Here is a 16,231-nt window from a genome sequence, read left to right as displayed (position 1 = left end):
CATCTTGGTTGGGCTAACTAAGTGAATTTCCCATAGGCCTAACTCTCCACCTGTCCCAGAAATGCTAATGCTGTTGTGTTTGAGACTAAGACAGTCATTGGTTCGAGAAAACGAAAAAAATAATGCCTCTATATTACGTGAACTTTTCATGTCACTAAAATCCCGAGAAGTCAAAGTAAAGGAGGATGAACTTTAACCAATGGTTGTAAAGGGCAAGGAGTATTAACATTTAGTGCTTTGGAAAGTAGGATACGGATACGGATGCATTAGTGGAGCAAAGAGACAACGTTTAAGAAAACTTGAGGTGGCTCAGCACTGCTCCGAAGAACATGTTCTCTGCTAAAGTCCCGGTTTGTCCTACAGTCCCACTTTCCAATGGTCTGCAGATTCCAATAATGGGTTTAGGTACGTTTATCTTCTCAACAGTCTCATGACTTTAATTCAAAGACAAAATCCAAATATGCACACACTTGTTAATCTTTTAAAGTTTCTTATCATCTTAAAAGGAGTGCATGATAATTGATTTTTAGGGTAATTGTTGACTATTGAATGTCTGTAAAAAATCTTTTTTAACATTGTAGTTATTTTCATACAAGACTTTGGCAATAGCTTACTGTGTCTGTGTATGACACAAATGCCCACCCTCTCAAATAATACAAACAAAATAATCAAACTTCACAATAAACTGACCTGAAGTGACGTACTTTGGACTGCCTTCATTTTCTGTTGTATTTTCTCTCCCTACCAGGCACATCACATTATGGTGGATACTCCCATGATGCCATTGTGTATGCCCTCACTGAGTGTGGCGTGCGGCACATTGACACAGCAAAGCGTTATGGCTGTGAGGAGCAACTGGGTAAAGCTATCAGAGAAAGCAAGATACCACGAAGTGATCTGTGGATCACCAACAAACTGTGGCCAGGGGACTATGGTCAAAAAGCTGCTAAAAAGGCCTGCGTTGACTCCTGCTCACAGATGGGGGTGGAATATTTTGGTAAGGGTGGTTGATGATAATAACATCTAGAAACTACAGTTTTCTGTGTTTCATTTTTTTGTCTTCCTGTGTTCTTTAGTCTTTCACTAAATCATCATCTCTCCCGCCCCCTTTTTTCTAGATCTGTACCTGATGCACTGGCCAGGGTCACTGCGTCCTGGTTGCTCCAACAGGGAGATCAGAGCTGAGACCTGGAGAGCTTTGGAAGAACTTTATAAAGAAGGTACAGATCATGAAAGATCAGAACACAGTTTCAAAGTAACAACAATAAGTATTAATGCGATATAGCAATAAGTGAGGTATCTCTATTTGTCACTACAGGGGTGTGTCGTGCAATTGGAGTGAGCAACTTTATGGTCCACCACCTGGAGCAGTTAAAAGAAGACTGTAGTGTCGTGCCACATGCTAACCAGGTGGGGTTGTTTTCTTTCCAGGGAAACCTTCAATTACAATAAATATGCATAACTGGCTGAAATAGAGGCATTCAGGCCAGGTTCAAAAACAGGACATGCTTGTTTCAGAGATGATATAAAACAAATGATAGAAATATGTACAGTCCAAATGTTCTTTTAGTTTTAGTGGTGAGGGTTAAATAGTACATTCCGCTACTTTAGCATTAGTTATCTATTTGAGTAGATCCATTAACTGCTAACAAAACAGTTTAAGACAGCTTGAAAAAGATTGGGGTTGGGGGTCAGAAAAGTGTAGTGTTTGAAGGTCTGTTTGGATAATATGAAGGGTCTTTCTCATCTTCTATTTAAATGTTATGTCCTTGTACCTGACATTCTAAGGTGACTTGAATGTGACATATGTGAATAATTTTCCCCAACCAGGTGGAGTACCATCCTTTCCAGCAGCCCAATAAGCTAATAGAGTACTGTCATCAGGAGGGAATAGTGTTTGAAGGCTACAGTCCTCTGGCTAAGGGTCAGTGCCTCAGCGACCCAACTGTTCAACAGATAGCAGAGAAGCACAGACGAACAACTGCTCAGATCTGCATCCGCTGGAGTATTCAGGTTGTCCAATGTTCTCTTATTGACTGCCTCAAGGTGAACACAAGTATGTTTTTGTAATGTAATGTTTTTAACAATCTTTATTTTCATTAGAATGGAGTTGTGACTATACCGAAATCCACAAAAAACAAGAGGATACAAGAAAACTGTCAGGTGAGTTGGAAATGACCTGCACAGACTTTTGTATAACAGTGCACAAAATTTTATAAAACATTGTAAAATGACAACAAAAAATGATGAGGAGAAAAGCGACATGTATCTACTCTGCAAAAAATAAAGCAACTAAACAGCATAATGTTAGTGTAGGCCTGAAATTAAAGTAAGTGTGGATCTAATGTAACTGAGAAATTATACTGAAAAATGTCACACATCTGCCTCATTGCATTTATAATTCATCATACAAATGTGTTACTTAATGCACCAGCACAAGTCCAGTTACCTCAGACATTATGTAAGTTTGCCATAAATCATGGAAAAAATCACCGAAAATAATCATTAATTTATTGTGATTTCCTACGGAGCCCCGGAGTGGCCATGAAGTGAAAAAAAATCAAATCAAATTAATAAAATCTTACTGCCTCGTGCCTTGTGCGCACAAAACAACATTTTCGTGCGCACTAGATAGTAAATTGTGTACTCTTATTTTTTCATTCCATGGCCACTCCAGGGCTCCGTAATTTCTACTGCTGTTATAATGTAAGCTTTTAATATGAAAAGTTATTGATAATCCAGCAAATTAAAATAAGATTTATTAATATAGAGGTAAAATGTTTCATGATATAATATAACCAATAACCAATTCTCTGAGAGCAGGCAGGGTAAAGTGAACTATTAACTATAGCCTTTTTTACACTGTGGTTCTGCCTCAGCGCTGTAACAAAGCTCCGTCATCATGCCACCTTTGTCGTTCTACACTGGACCATGCATCGCCGGCGTAAAGCCGCCCCAGTGTGTGTTTTTACAGCATTCCGGTGTTGCAGAAGCAAAACGTGCACAAGGTGTAAACAAACAGCACGTGCTTCAAATACACACACGGGGGCTCTCCAGGCGCTGTTTCGCCTCTAAAGACGGAACGTAACGGAGGCGTAAAAATCCGGCCTTGAACTGGCAGTTTAAAAGGGGCTTATACTTACTCATATCACAGCCATTCAGTTCTCATTCATTGGTTACCTCCTCCTCTTCCTCTGCAGGTGTTAGACTTCCAACTGGATGAGTCGGACATGGCGGCTTTGGGAGGACTGCACGACGAAAGACATGTGACGTGGGATCCAACAAATGTTGACTGACATGATTTGATTAGATCAGATTACATTCAATATGTCATAGCACCGAGCACAGGTACTGAAACAACATTTAAAGCAATGGTGCAGATGAATGTTATGTTATGATAATTATGAATCTATAAAGGCTATCCCTTTATATATTCATAATATATGTGAATACACTAAAAGCAGTTCAGCTATAAGTAATGCTAACGGTAAGACATTATAAACAGAATAAACAACAGATGTTGTGATGTAGGTACACTGTATGCCCTGTAGGCCAACAAATTTGTGCGGACAGTTGTATAAAATGTATGTAAGAATTCGAGGGAGGTTTTATTTGTACAAATAAATCGTATGTATCATAAGTTCATACTGTATATGTCGCCCACACTGCAAAATATATAGACTGTTCAAACATTAGGAGAAACATGACCAGTCGTTGATGTTGATGAACATATCAACATTGCCCATGTTATTATCATTCATTCATTCAACCTTTTATTTAGATCAAGAGGAATCATTGAGAATGATGTGAAGAGTACACAAACAAACAAACTAACAAACAAACAAAATCAATATGCACAAATAAATAGAATGGCAACACAATTAAAACAACACAAAGGCAGAGTAGTTCGTCATAATTGTTTTAAATTGACCCACAGTTAAAAAATGTGTGAAGTTTTAATGCAAAGTGTTCCATGTGAATGCAGCAGAGACGCTATAAGCAGTTTTTCCAAATACAGCGATTACCTGTGGGACTTAGAGCATCAACCGGTTACTAGAGCGTGTTGAATATTGACTGTGAGACCGGTTTACTAAGGAGGTGAGATATGGTGGCATGTTGCAGATTAAGGCTTTATAAATCAATAAAAACCAATGTCTGTCACGTCTTACTGTTAGAGGTGCCCAACCAACCGTTTCACATAAGATGCAGTGATGAATCTGAGGGCGGAGTGATAAATGGAGTCTAGAGGTGTAAGAGTGAAGGCGGAGGCGTGCCTATAGACAATCATATTCCAGAACAAATAAAAAGACGGCCTCAATCATCCCTTTTCTGCTGAGCACGCGGAGCCCCGGAGTGGTCATACAATGAAAAAATAAATAAAAAGAGGCCACGATTTATCATGCACACGAGGTAGTAAATCGTGGCCTTCGTTTTAACAATTCATTCCCTCCTTCTGATTAATTGTCAGATTCTTGAAGCTGCAGCTTCGCTCTCGTCCTGACGGAGCTCAATGCTGTCACATAGGCAACAGATGATGAGGAGGATGGGGAGGGGGCACGTCTCACCAGTTTATTATGAAGTCATTAAGACATTACTATTACTGTTAATACCAGGGGTTCCTTTAGAGAGACAGTAAGGTCTCTTACATTGTGTTGTTAAATATGTTTTCTGGTTTACCCAGTAAATCAGCCTCATCATGTAGCAAATAATGATTTTTTGGGGGTTCAAGGTAGTACAATTTAGCAAAATATATATATATATATATTTTTTTTAAATAAACGGTGTGCCCTTACTTGAATATTGAATTTCAAAATAAAGGTGTTATTTTGTGTGTTACTGTTTGATTAATGAAATCTAGATGCCACATTTGCAGTATTTTACTGCTTGTTTGAGTGTACAGGAAATAACTTGATCCTGAGTTGCATTACAATGTTTTTACAGCTTAATACAGTAACTCTGCAGCAGTATCCTGCTAAATCACTGATTTATTTGGCCATTTTTGCAGGACAATTAAAAAACAGCAGCAAGGAAAAAGAAGAGCCCGCACACTCGCTGAATGCTACAGAAAGTTTAATATTTATTTACATTTCAATTATTAAATTATTAAACTTTTTGTGGCACTGAGCATGTGTGCAGGCTTTTCTCTTTCTTGCTGCAATTTTGCATATCACAGTTCAGAAACTCTTCAATAGTATGCTGCTAAATCACAGTCGTCAAATGGACTTTTAATGTTAAATCCAGGTAAAATCACAGTTAACTACATTAAGAAATGTTTAGTTTATCAACTTAAATCTGGCGTTTTACAAAGATGTACAATGGAGAATACAAAATATTACCCGTGCAAGTTGTCTATTAGAGTCAGGCATCATGTGACTCCCGCACCACATGACCCACAATAAATATCCATGGCAGTGCACTATGGACAGCCCTTTGAGCATTTATTCAACATCCTTGATATCAAGTCTCAGTCTCCTATACTAGTTAACTAGTTGACAGCACAAGTTAACTAGTTGAATCCTTTACTAGTATAGACCAAAATGTCCACTAGTAACACTAGTAAGGGTCTTTTTGACTTTACTACTTAACTAGTGAGGTTCATAAAACACACACTCAATAACAAGTAGGGGCCAACAAGTCACTAGTGATGCTAGTTGAGGTCTTACTGTCTTTACTTGTTAACTAGTATGGCTCAAAATGTTTACTAGTACTACTAGTGAAAGCCAAAATGCTCACTAGTTACACTAGTTGCAGTAAATGCTAATTAGCAGGAGGGAAAAAGGGCACAAATTGAACGTTCCTATTGGCCTACAGTGAGAAGTCCACCCATCCAAAATGTAACCCTATGAAGCCTGATGAGGTTTTACTGTTTCTAACCACCATCTCCGTCCTTACTGTCCATGCATACAGCATAAACAATGAAACAAAGGGTATTAAAAAGTCTCTGTTTTATTGATTTTTTTCCTTTTGCCTTTTAACAGTAAAGGACAAAACAATGTAATCATTTTCTGTTGTGAGTATCTCATCTGCTTAATTGCCACATATATGTATATATATACATATACAGTACTATGCAAACATTTTGCAGGTGTGAAAAAATGCTGTAAACTAAGAATTCTTTCAAATAGTTTATTTTCATCAATTAATAAAATGCAGTGAATGAACAGAAGAGAAGTCAAAATCAAATCAATATTTGGTGTGACCATCCTTTGCCTTCAACACAGCATCAATTCTTCTAGGTTCACTTGCACACAGTTTTGGAAGGAACTCGGCTGGTAGGTTGTCCCAAACATCTTGGAGAACCAACCACAGATCTTCTGTGCATGTAGGCTTCCTCAAATCCTTCTGTCTCTTCATGTAATCCCAGACAGACTCCATGATGTTGAGATCAGGGCTCTTAGGGGGCCATACCATCACTTCCAGGACTTCTTGTTCTTCTTTACGCTGAAGATTTTGGGGTCGTTGTCCTGCTGCAGAATACATTTGGGGCCAATCATACGCCTCCATGATGGTATTGCATGATGGATAAGTAAGTGCCTGTATTTCTCAGCATTGAGGACACCATTCATTCCGACCAAATCTCCAACTTCATTTGCAGAAATGCAGCCCCAAACTTGCAAGGAACCTCCACCATGCTTCACTGTTGCTTGCAGACACTCATTATTTTGTCTCTCTCCAGCCCTTCGGCGAACAAACTGCCTTCTGCTACAGCCAAACATTTCACATTTTGACTCATCAGTCCAGAGCACCTGCTGCCATTTTTCTGCACCCCAGTTCCTATGTTTTCCTGCATAGTTGAGTCGCTTGGCCTTGTTTCCATGTCGGAGGTATGGCTTTTTGGCTGCAACTCTTCCATGAAGACCACTTCTGGCCAGGCTTCTCCAGACAGTAGATAGGTGTACCTGAGTCCCACTGGTTTCTGCCAGTTCTGAGCTGATGGCACTGCTGGACATCTTCCGATTTCGAAGGGAAATAAGCTCGATGTGTTTTTCATCTGCTGCACTAAGTTTCCTTGGACGACCACTGCGTCTACGATCCTCAGCGTTGCCCGTTTCTTTGTGCTTCTTCAACAGAGCTTGAACGGCACATCTTGAAACCCCAGAGTGCTTTGAAGTCTTTGTCTGGGAGAGACCTTGCTGATGCAGTATAACTACCTTGTGTCTTGTTGCTGTGCTCAGTCTTGCCATGGTGTCTAACCTGTGACATGAAACTGTCTTCCACAACCTCACCTTGGTAGCAGAGTTTGGCTCTTGCTCAGCCAGTTTTAAGCCTCCTACACAGCTGTTTCTGTTTCAGTTAATGACTGTGTTTCAACCTACATGTGAAATTAATGATCATTAGCACCTGTTTGGTATAATGGGTTGATCATACACCTGACTATAATCCTACAAAATCCCTGACTTTGTGCAAGTGTACCTGTAAGAATGATTCTGGTTTGAAAGCAAAGAGTAGCAACACCAACTACTGATTTGATTTAGATTTTTCTTTTGTTCGCTCACTTATCATTTTGTAAATTGATAAAAATAAACAATTATTATTTATATTTTTAAAAGCATTCTTAGTTTACAGCATTTTTTCACACCTGCCTAAAACCTTTGCACAGTACTCTATATGTACTGTACTGTACTGTACATACTGTGTTCACTTTCAAGCTGAGCAATAAAGGATAATAGCAAGTAGTGTCATCTTATAAAGGATAACAAAAGTATTACTAAAATTAGCCTTAAAATGTTGTGATATGGGAATGCTGTCTGCCTCTCATACTGCACACACAAACACACGCTCACACTGGAGAGAGTGTTGTGAAAGGACGCTGCTGTTGAACAGGTTCTGTGTGACTAATAACAGGAGGTGCCAACAATATAAAAAAAACCTCATTAATACACCTCTGCTGGTGCTGCAAATAAAGTCAAGTGCTACTGTACATCTTTGATTCCTTGTTTGTTTTTTGTAGGTATGTTGGTGTGTGTGAATGTGCTTCCACTGTCTGTTTGATCTGAAGAATATAGTATTTGTCATAAAATCAATGACTGGCCTAATGTTATAAAATTATATCAGCAACTAGTAGAACTGAAAGCTGCAATTAAATACACATGGGAGTATTTTGTGATTGTAGATTGGATTTTGGATTTTGGATTGTTGTTAATGATTTTTTAATGTGAGCTCATCACCAGTCAAGATCCTTTACCTGCCTGCTTCATTTGCATGCAGTCCTCTGGTGTCACACGTGCTACTAGTGGACTGCATGTGTCACTTTACATGTGACTAGTGTGGACCAATTGTCCACCACTAGTTACACTAGTTAAGAAATTTTGGACCTAAACTAGTGAGGTTACCTGAGGCAATTACATGATCAGTGTCTTAAACCTTTAGGCGGATAGTTGACCTCATTTAGTATTTGATGAGGTGCTCATTGGCCCAATAATCATGTAGGGACCACAAAGATACTACTGGGATACTTTGCCCTGTCATCCAAATTCTGCTCTTGTTGGTGGTAGCTTGTGCATGACAGTCAGTAGCCTTTGATAAAGCTCCAACAGCGCACAGAATAAAGTAAAACATTGATTCTAAACTTAAAATATGCCTTTCTATCATCTTTCTTTCTACCATCTACTTTCTACCTTCTAAGACTGGGTGGCTTCCTACAGAAAGTCTGTTGCCTAACAAACAGTGGTCCCCCACGGCCCGACTGTGTCAGCAGCATCGTCACTTTTTTCTGGAGGAAGTGGAAAAGTTCTCACAATGTAGTTCGCCCAGATACTGTTCGGCCTGCCTATGCTGTACCTAAGGTAAAGCATCTTTAATCACCATAATTTTCCTTTGATTTTCTTTCTTACTGTACATAATTATTATGTTCATAATTGTGCAGCACTGTGATGAAGAAGCCTGCCTAAAATAACACCTGTATTACTTGAAGCAACAAAGGTGTCGCTGGAGCCAAACCCAAGGGTGTTGTAGTTAGTTGTTGTTGTAGGTTCCATGCGGCCTTAAATGACATAAAATGCAGAAGGTACAAACAGGAAATATATTCTCTATATGCATTCATTGATGATAAGTACCATCTGAGACATCCAGGTTTCTTGAGGCCAACTTAGTTCAGGATTCTTAATACTTTAAAGTAGGGTGAAAATCACTTTACGATGAGGAGATTAAAAAACACAATTGGAATAATTGTATTTATCAAAACATGGTCCTCTCTGCACATTTAATCTCTAAATATAGATAAGCCACCCTTCATATCCTGTCTATCCTGTCCTCTCCTCCCTGACTGTAGCACATTGTGCGGCCCCGTGATGTAGGCTCTGGACAGGTCCCCAAATGGCCAGGCTAAATCAAAATTGAATCAAATCAAATTTTATTTGTAAAGCGCCAAATCATAACCAAAGTTATCTCAAGATACTTTACAAAAAGAGCAGGTCTAGACCGTACTCTTTGTTACGTTATTTAGAGAGAGCCCCAACATGAACCCAGAATGAGTAGCAGTTAGCAACATTCGGCACATTGGCAAGAAAACAACTTACTTTTAACAGGCAGAAACCCTCGAACAGAACCAGACTCAGACTACATAGAAATCAAAGGTCAAGAGCAGATCGAAGGCCTTGCCAGAGCATGTCAACTAGCCAGACATGTACTGCTACTAGCTGGACGCAGTCTGGAGGTCAGCAGTCAGTCACGACACACAATGTTGCTGTTTCTATGTCATTAAAACAAAAACAACATAATTATAATCTGTGGCTTCTAGGTTGGTATGACAACAGATGGAATAGACTTCATATTCATTGTGCACCAGGAGACAATCGGGCACAACGCCTACCCATCTCCTCTCAGATACGGAGGGTTCCCCAAGTCAGTCTGTATGTCTGTGAACAATGTGGTCTGTCATGGAATACCTGACAGGTGAATATTTGGGTCAGGGATGTCCATAGTTCTCATGCTGCTTTATACCTTTGGGTCATACTGAGTGAGTTATAAGCAAGGAACGTTAAAAAAAAAGTAGGAAGGGCTATTTAGTCGCCCAATTTTGCAACTAACAAAGTGGCAGCAAAGTCCAGTTGGATTAATGCCCAGTCCTTCTTTTTTTAGTTTCCTTGGTTATCTTGAGCTTTACAGCTGAATCTGTTGTAAGATGGTTTTATCACTATTGTGCCTCTATAATGTATACTGTATACTTAAAAATGACATACTGTGGTGATGTTCAGTCTTAAATATGTGAATGTATGTATGTTTATGTTCTAAATGTAAAGGATTCTCTGAATGCACCATTCATATGCCTCTGTGCTGCAGTCGGCAGATGGAGATATCAACATTGATGTCACTGTGAGTTGATGACTTAGCACACACACACTAAACTAAGACATTACTGAAAGTGTGAGAACACTGCTCCAGTCACTGATTTCTGCCTGTTCCTGTGTATACAGGTGTATTTGGATAGTACCATGTTGACAGGTTGATGAGGTTGGGCTGTTAAACCGGCGTGCGGTTCGCGGTTCCAGTTAATCTCTGCCTACAAGGCTGATGAACAGCTCTGTGTTATAGGAAACACTATCAGGTACACACGTACACAAGTACACACAATTATTTTGTCTACTTAGTCTAACTAATGTTTTCTGTACCATGCCAGCGGCTTCACAGTGTGTCCTTATTTCACTGGACATGTACGAGGTTCCTACTTTAATTGTCATCCTGAGATCCGGCACCACGCCAAGTCTGTGGTGAGATGAAGCCGCACACTCCCAAACTAAACATATCTGCATCATGTGTCATTGTTTGGACATGTACTTTGCATTCCTAGAACATTTTTATTGTGTGTACTATTTGTGTAATGACATTGCAATTTAAATATATGGGGAAAAAGTAATACAGAAACCATGCCCATGTTTGTTATTTTCAGCACATGACATGACCATGGATGGAGCCGGCTTTCACAATAGGTGAGTCACCTTTTACAGTGTTTATGTCCCCATTGAAATGCCACCGTGTAGAGCGTGGGGCTGGTAGTGTCTGTTAATTTGTAGAGCCCATACTGGCGGAGGGGTCTGCAGAGAAGGACAAGTGGACAGCCGTGTCCGCAGGTGATAAATGGTACGTGGTGGATGACCTAAAATGTCTTGGCTGTGTGTAGCTTTTATGCTAGTGGAACACATTTTCCAGACTAAATGGCTTCTGAGCGTGTAGTTTTCCATCACTGCTTGTGTGTGGATTTGTACCAGCTGAGATCCAACATGTTAATTAGTCTAAGTGCTGGTGGGCCTAATTTTAAACTTTGGAGTGAACCAGACTAGACGTTTCCCTCTGCTAATAGTCGTTATGCTAAGCTAAGCTATCTCTTCCTAGCTCCAGTTCCAAACTTAGACACAGAGAGGAGAAAAAGCTAATAAGCACACGTCTCCCAAAAGTTGAAATATTCTTGTAAAATCTGAAACATGTGCATTTTTTTTTCTTGATCGGCCGTCATGCAGGTCGGCTCAGTTTGAACACACAGTGGTCATCACATCTGACGGAGTGGAGATCCTCACTAAACTACCAGGAGAAAGCAACCAACATGGACTGTTAGAAATCTCAACTACCTTTTGTGATAACAAAACGCTGCTGCAATAACTTCAGTGACACGAGCGCGCTGTTTCTACCCCTTAAAGTGTCTAAAAAACATTAAATTCCTTCACTTAATTTAAACCTGTTTAATTGCATTACACGCATCTGTATATTTAGTTGGACTCCCTGTGGCTGCTGGTGCATCGTATTACTGAAGTTAAGATTTAGGAGTGTTTATAATGTCAGTATGAGATTCTAATGCTCTCCTGAATGCAGTCCTTTTTTCTTTGCTAGCCCCTCAGCAGCCTCAGCAGCCACTTTAATTTTGAGATTCAGATTATAGCAGTTCTATTTGTCAGTTAGATATTTCCAGTGGTCCCATGACAGTTACAGTGAAGTGGAGGGAGTAAGACAGGAGATTTTAGACCGGCCACACTGTACAATTATTCATATTATTTATTAAAATCACAAAAACTATTTAATGGTTCAGTTGTTTTTCCTCTAATATTTACCTCACGTTTCTACACTCGAAGTTATGTTATTGTGTTATTGTGCTTATGTAGTTTTTGGTCTTAAATCAATCAATTATATGTTCGTCTAAATTATACCACAATCGTCCTTAACAAAATATATGCATTTATTTAAGTTTATAAAGTAATCATATTGAGTGGGTGCTTTTTAATCATGAAATATAAAAACTGAACATTATTATGTTAAAGTAGGACAGTGGAATTTTGCGTTTTGGTAAGAGACACTGTACAGCTCTGGAAAAATTAAGAGACCGCTCCAACTGTTCCTTTTAATCAGCATCTCTCTCTACACCGATCAATCCAGATCTGATTATTTATCATGATTATATAATTATTCCACCAAAAGTTGATTTCTGAACTCTTCCTAAGTTAAACATTAGTATGCTGCTGTTTAAACATGAACATGAACTTGTTTTCTTTGCATTATTCAAGGTCTGAAAAACATATTTTGTTATTTTAATCAGTCGTCATTTTCTGTAAATAAAAGCCCTCAATGTACTTTATTTTGAAGTTGTGAGAAATGTTGTATACAATAAAACGAAAGTTCTTTTAACTCTAACACAAACCTTTAAATAGTAGAATCAGAAAAACGGCGAAGCTGTACAGTCATATATAGCCAGTAGATGGCAGCACACAATAAGTTGTACTTGCATGTTGAAGTCAGAACAGCCCTCATGTTCTCCCTTTGTTCACTCCTGATGGAAACAACGCACACAATCTGTCGCTCTCACATTAGTTTGTGGCCAAAGCCCTAAATCATAGTATGTTTGAGCCCCTTTCTTTATTATAGTTGTTTAAATAATATAAATTGTCAAAAATAAACTTGTCGGCTGCACAACATTGTAAAGGTTTTATAGTATCACCAGACTTATTTCTCAGTAGAATAGATTGAACATGAAGAAAAACATGTTAAACTAGAGGACAAAAATGCTTCTTGGGGGTTGTAAATTCCAGGCATAGCAACATCAGTTCCTCTCTGCTGTCTGTAACTGTTTTATCTGCAGGTGGATTTAATAAAGTAAAGAGATCAAATTTCACAGAAGCTTTTTCTCTCCTCACCTCACCTCTCCAAATGTGTGCTTCTTAAAGTAACACACTGAAATAGCAGACCTTGGAGTGCCGTAGTTAAACAGTCAGAATCAAGTACTTAACACAGCTGTGTAATAATATCTGTTGCTTTTTCCCAAAGGCAAAATAGCTCCAACCAATAATTAAAATTGTCAGATTGTTATATAATATAAAAGACTATTTCACATACTTTCAAGTTTTTTGTTATGGCTCTTAAAGCAAAATACTAGATTATAAAGAACATAACTGAGTACAACTGGTGAACAATTAATCCAAATATTGCAACATGGCCAGGTTCTTTTAACAAACTTTGTCTTACAGGCAGGCCTAAACATAAAAACATCAACACTCTGGCATACAGACTCAGGTACCAAAAACATGGTAAAACCAATAAATACATGAATACATCAAGTGACAACAGGACAACTACACTATGTTAAATCACCATTAAAACAACCACCAGATGTAAAAGGGATACTAAAAAGTCAAATGTTTGACAAACAGCATTATGGAGACAAATCTGTGGATGTACAGTTTGTTTGGTACAGACCCCAAAAATATCCCATTTTCCTGATTTTTGACTTTTTGAAAGAAAAAGTGTTGCAAAAATTATCATTCCCACTTACCATGAATTATATCATAATCTTAATTTCTGTCATAATAATTGCAATATGGGGCACCGGTTTAGCTCAGTGGGTAGAGCAGGCGCCCCACAGACAGAGGCCTCAGAGGCCACAGGCCTCAACGCAGTGGCTGCAGGCTCGACTCCCACCCTCGCTGCATGCCATCCCCCGCCCTCCTCTCCCCATACCTCCCGTCTCTCTTCAGCTGTCCTGGCAATAAAGGTGACAATGGCCCAAAAAATAATCACAATATAATTTTCTTTTTTCCCCTCATATAAGGTAGCCCTACTGAGAGGTTGTGAGTGTGACAAATGTTATTCTTCCTCTGAGTAAGCCCAACATTTCTCAATAGAATTTAAGCATTCCCTAAAAACCCACCATCCAATCAGTTAGTGAAGATGGACAGAAGGAAGTTTAAACAACTAGAAGTGAACACAATAGGACACAAACCAAGAAATATAGAAAATATTGGTTTTCTATGACACTTTGTCAGAATATTGTCAGACATATTCAGTATACACCTGTGGCTACCTTTAAAATCGTATTCCTTTGTGAAATCCAAGTACAAATAGATAAGCCATTAAAACCTAACAGAGAGACAGTTGTATTTATCATGCATGTAATCACTGATGGGAATGGACATTTTTTATTGGAGATACATGTCATGGCAGAGCGAGCACCTGTAAAGTACATGTGTAAATAACAGGATCAACAATGGCCGGATATTTTTGCTGCTGCTGTTTCAATCAATCAATTTTTTATTTAAAGTGCAAAATCACCATGCAACATGGTCTCAATGCACTTTACAGTTTAAAAGTATGTACATAGGACAAAGCATACAGCAAAGAAAAACAAACAAAGTCAACCATATTAGAAGCATTGATGTTTAAGGGCAATATACGACAACATACAGCAGGCAAAAGTAAATAATCTAAAAACCTTAAGGTAGTATGGATGTTAAACAGATGGTGGATCTGAATAAATCTAAGGTTGGCTGTAATTGAGTGAGTAGGGGTAGGTTTTTAGTCTTGATTTAAAGATTTCAGCTGAGCATGCTTCTTTAACATTTAATGGAAGGCCATTCCAAAGATAAGGGGCACGGTCGGCAAATGTTCTGAAGCCAGTTGATTTTTTGTTAACTCTGGGAATGACAAGGTGACCAGCATTGTGAGAGCAAAGAGGGTGTGGTGGTATATATGGTTTAATCAGCTCGGATAGGTAAGGTGGTGCAAGTCCATGCAGGGTCTTATAGGTTAAAAGAAGAACCTTTAAATCGGCTCTAGCTTGTACTGGTCATTTTGACATTAAAGAAAGATTGGAAATTGGTCAATAATTGTTCAGAATTTGGGGATCAATATTAGGTTTCTTAAGCAGTGGTTTGATGATTGAAATTTTAAACGCTGAGGGCACAGAGCCCATTCAAAGTGACTTGTTGATGATATCACGAACAGGACTGTTTAAAACAGGAAGCAGTTCCTTAAAAAGAGTAGATGGTACAGGATCTAATATGCATGTTGCAGTTACCGAGCTGGTAAAGGCCTTGGAGGAAATTATATAAAACTGTGAAAGAGTGCAGTTGGTCTGAGTTGCTATGCCTGCATCCATCCAATTATTACAGAAATCATCTTTCTGGGAGGAGAGTGAACTAGTGATTTTGTCTCTAATTGAGTCAATATTTTAAAATCATCAGCATTACAAGAGAAGCTATTGGCAGGGATATTCTTTGTGAGTGTCAAACAGAAACCGTGGATTATTTTTGTTAACTCAGTCATTACAGACTTAGCAGTAGCATCGATACGCCGATGAGTATATGTATCAGACTCTGAACACTTATTATTATTGTTCATGAAAGCTTGAAACACTTGAAAGCAACAGAGCAATTGTTAATGTTATTAGTACCACCTGTAGTATTCCCACTGTAATAGGTCAAAATGTCTGCTGTACAAATGTATGCCTCTGGACTCTTTTTCTTTCCATTTAACTTCCCTCAATCCTCTGTCCATATTGACCTTTTCCAGCATCCATTATGTGCAGCAATTGTTTATTTTTGAACTGGGAAATATTTTCACTTTGTCACAATGCATTCAATATTGGTGGGTCAGAGCTAATCTCGGTGATCTTGGTGAGGTGTCCATATGAGATATTCACAGTGTTTGTTGTGACTGATAAGGTGACCTATTGCAGTTCTCTCCACTACCTGCATTGCACTAGCTGAGGCTTATGTAACTTTGTTTAACAAGCGTGGTAACATCCTGTGCTGTTATAGGTAATGTTTCATGAATACAGGTTTGGTTTCAGAGGAATGATGGGAGGGTGGGGATTAAAGTTGGAGTCTGCACACCTTCCATCAGACTATATGTATATAGTTAGTTTATTTCATTGTATCATTGCACAAAAAGGTTCCTAGCCCACATGGGCTTACACAACACTACCAACAAACAATTATAGGGTACTGTTTTTTGAATATTAAATAAATTTCAG

The 16,231-nt window shown here is 38.7% G+C and overlaps 2 protein-coding genes across 2 annotated transcripts; both read left to right on the top strand.

The window, feature by feature from the left end:
- Nucleotides 1–163: 163 nt before the first annotated feature.
- Nucleotides 164–3,595, top strand: LOC138612130 (uncharacterized oxidoreductase ZK1290.5). The gene is made up of 7 exons (XM_069685444.1): nt 164–405; nt 749–997; nt 1,119–1,220; nt 1,319–1,410; nt 1,831–2,013; nt 2,104–2,163; nt 3,201–3,595. The coding sequence occupies exons 1-7, from the start codon at nt 330–332 to the stop codon at nt 3,294–3,296; spliced, it is 858 nt and encodes a 285-aa protein (XP_069541545.1). The 5' UTR covers nt 164–329; the 3' UTR covers nt 3,297–3,595.
- Nucleotides 3,596–3,723: 128 nt separating this feature from the next.
- LOC138611232 (methionine aminopeptidase 1D, mitochondrial-like) lies at nt 3,724–9,898 on the top strand. The gene is made up of 5 exons (XM_069684214.1): nt 3,724–3,746; nt 8,627–8,786; nt 9,272–9,323; nt 9,558–9,655; nt 9,740–9,898. Exons 1-5 carry the CDS (start codon nt 3,724–3,726, stop codon nt 9,896–9,898), a joined length of 492 nt encoding a protein of 163 aa, XP_069540315.1.
- Nucleotides 9,899–16,231: the final 6,333 nt, after the last annotated feature.

Source organism: Semicossyphus pulcher, unplaced genomic scaffold (genome assembly GCF_022749685.1).
Source record: "Semicossyphus pulcher isolate SPU_LCO1_2020_fin unplaced genomic scaffold, fSemPul1.0.p SCAF_7, whole genome shotgun sequence".
Lineage (NCBI taxonomy): Eukaryota > Metazoa > Chordata > Actinopteri > Labriformes > Labridae > Semicossyphus > Semicossyphus pulcher.
Note: the sequence above shows the minus strand (reverse complement) of the source record. Positions and strands in the feature narration are given on the sequence as shown.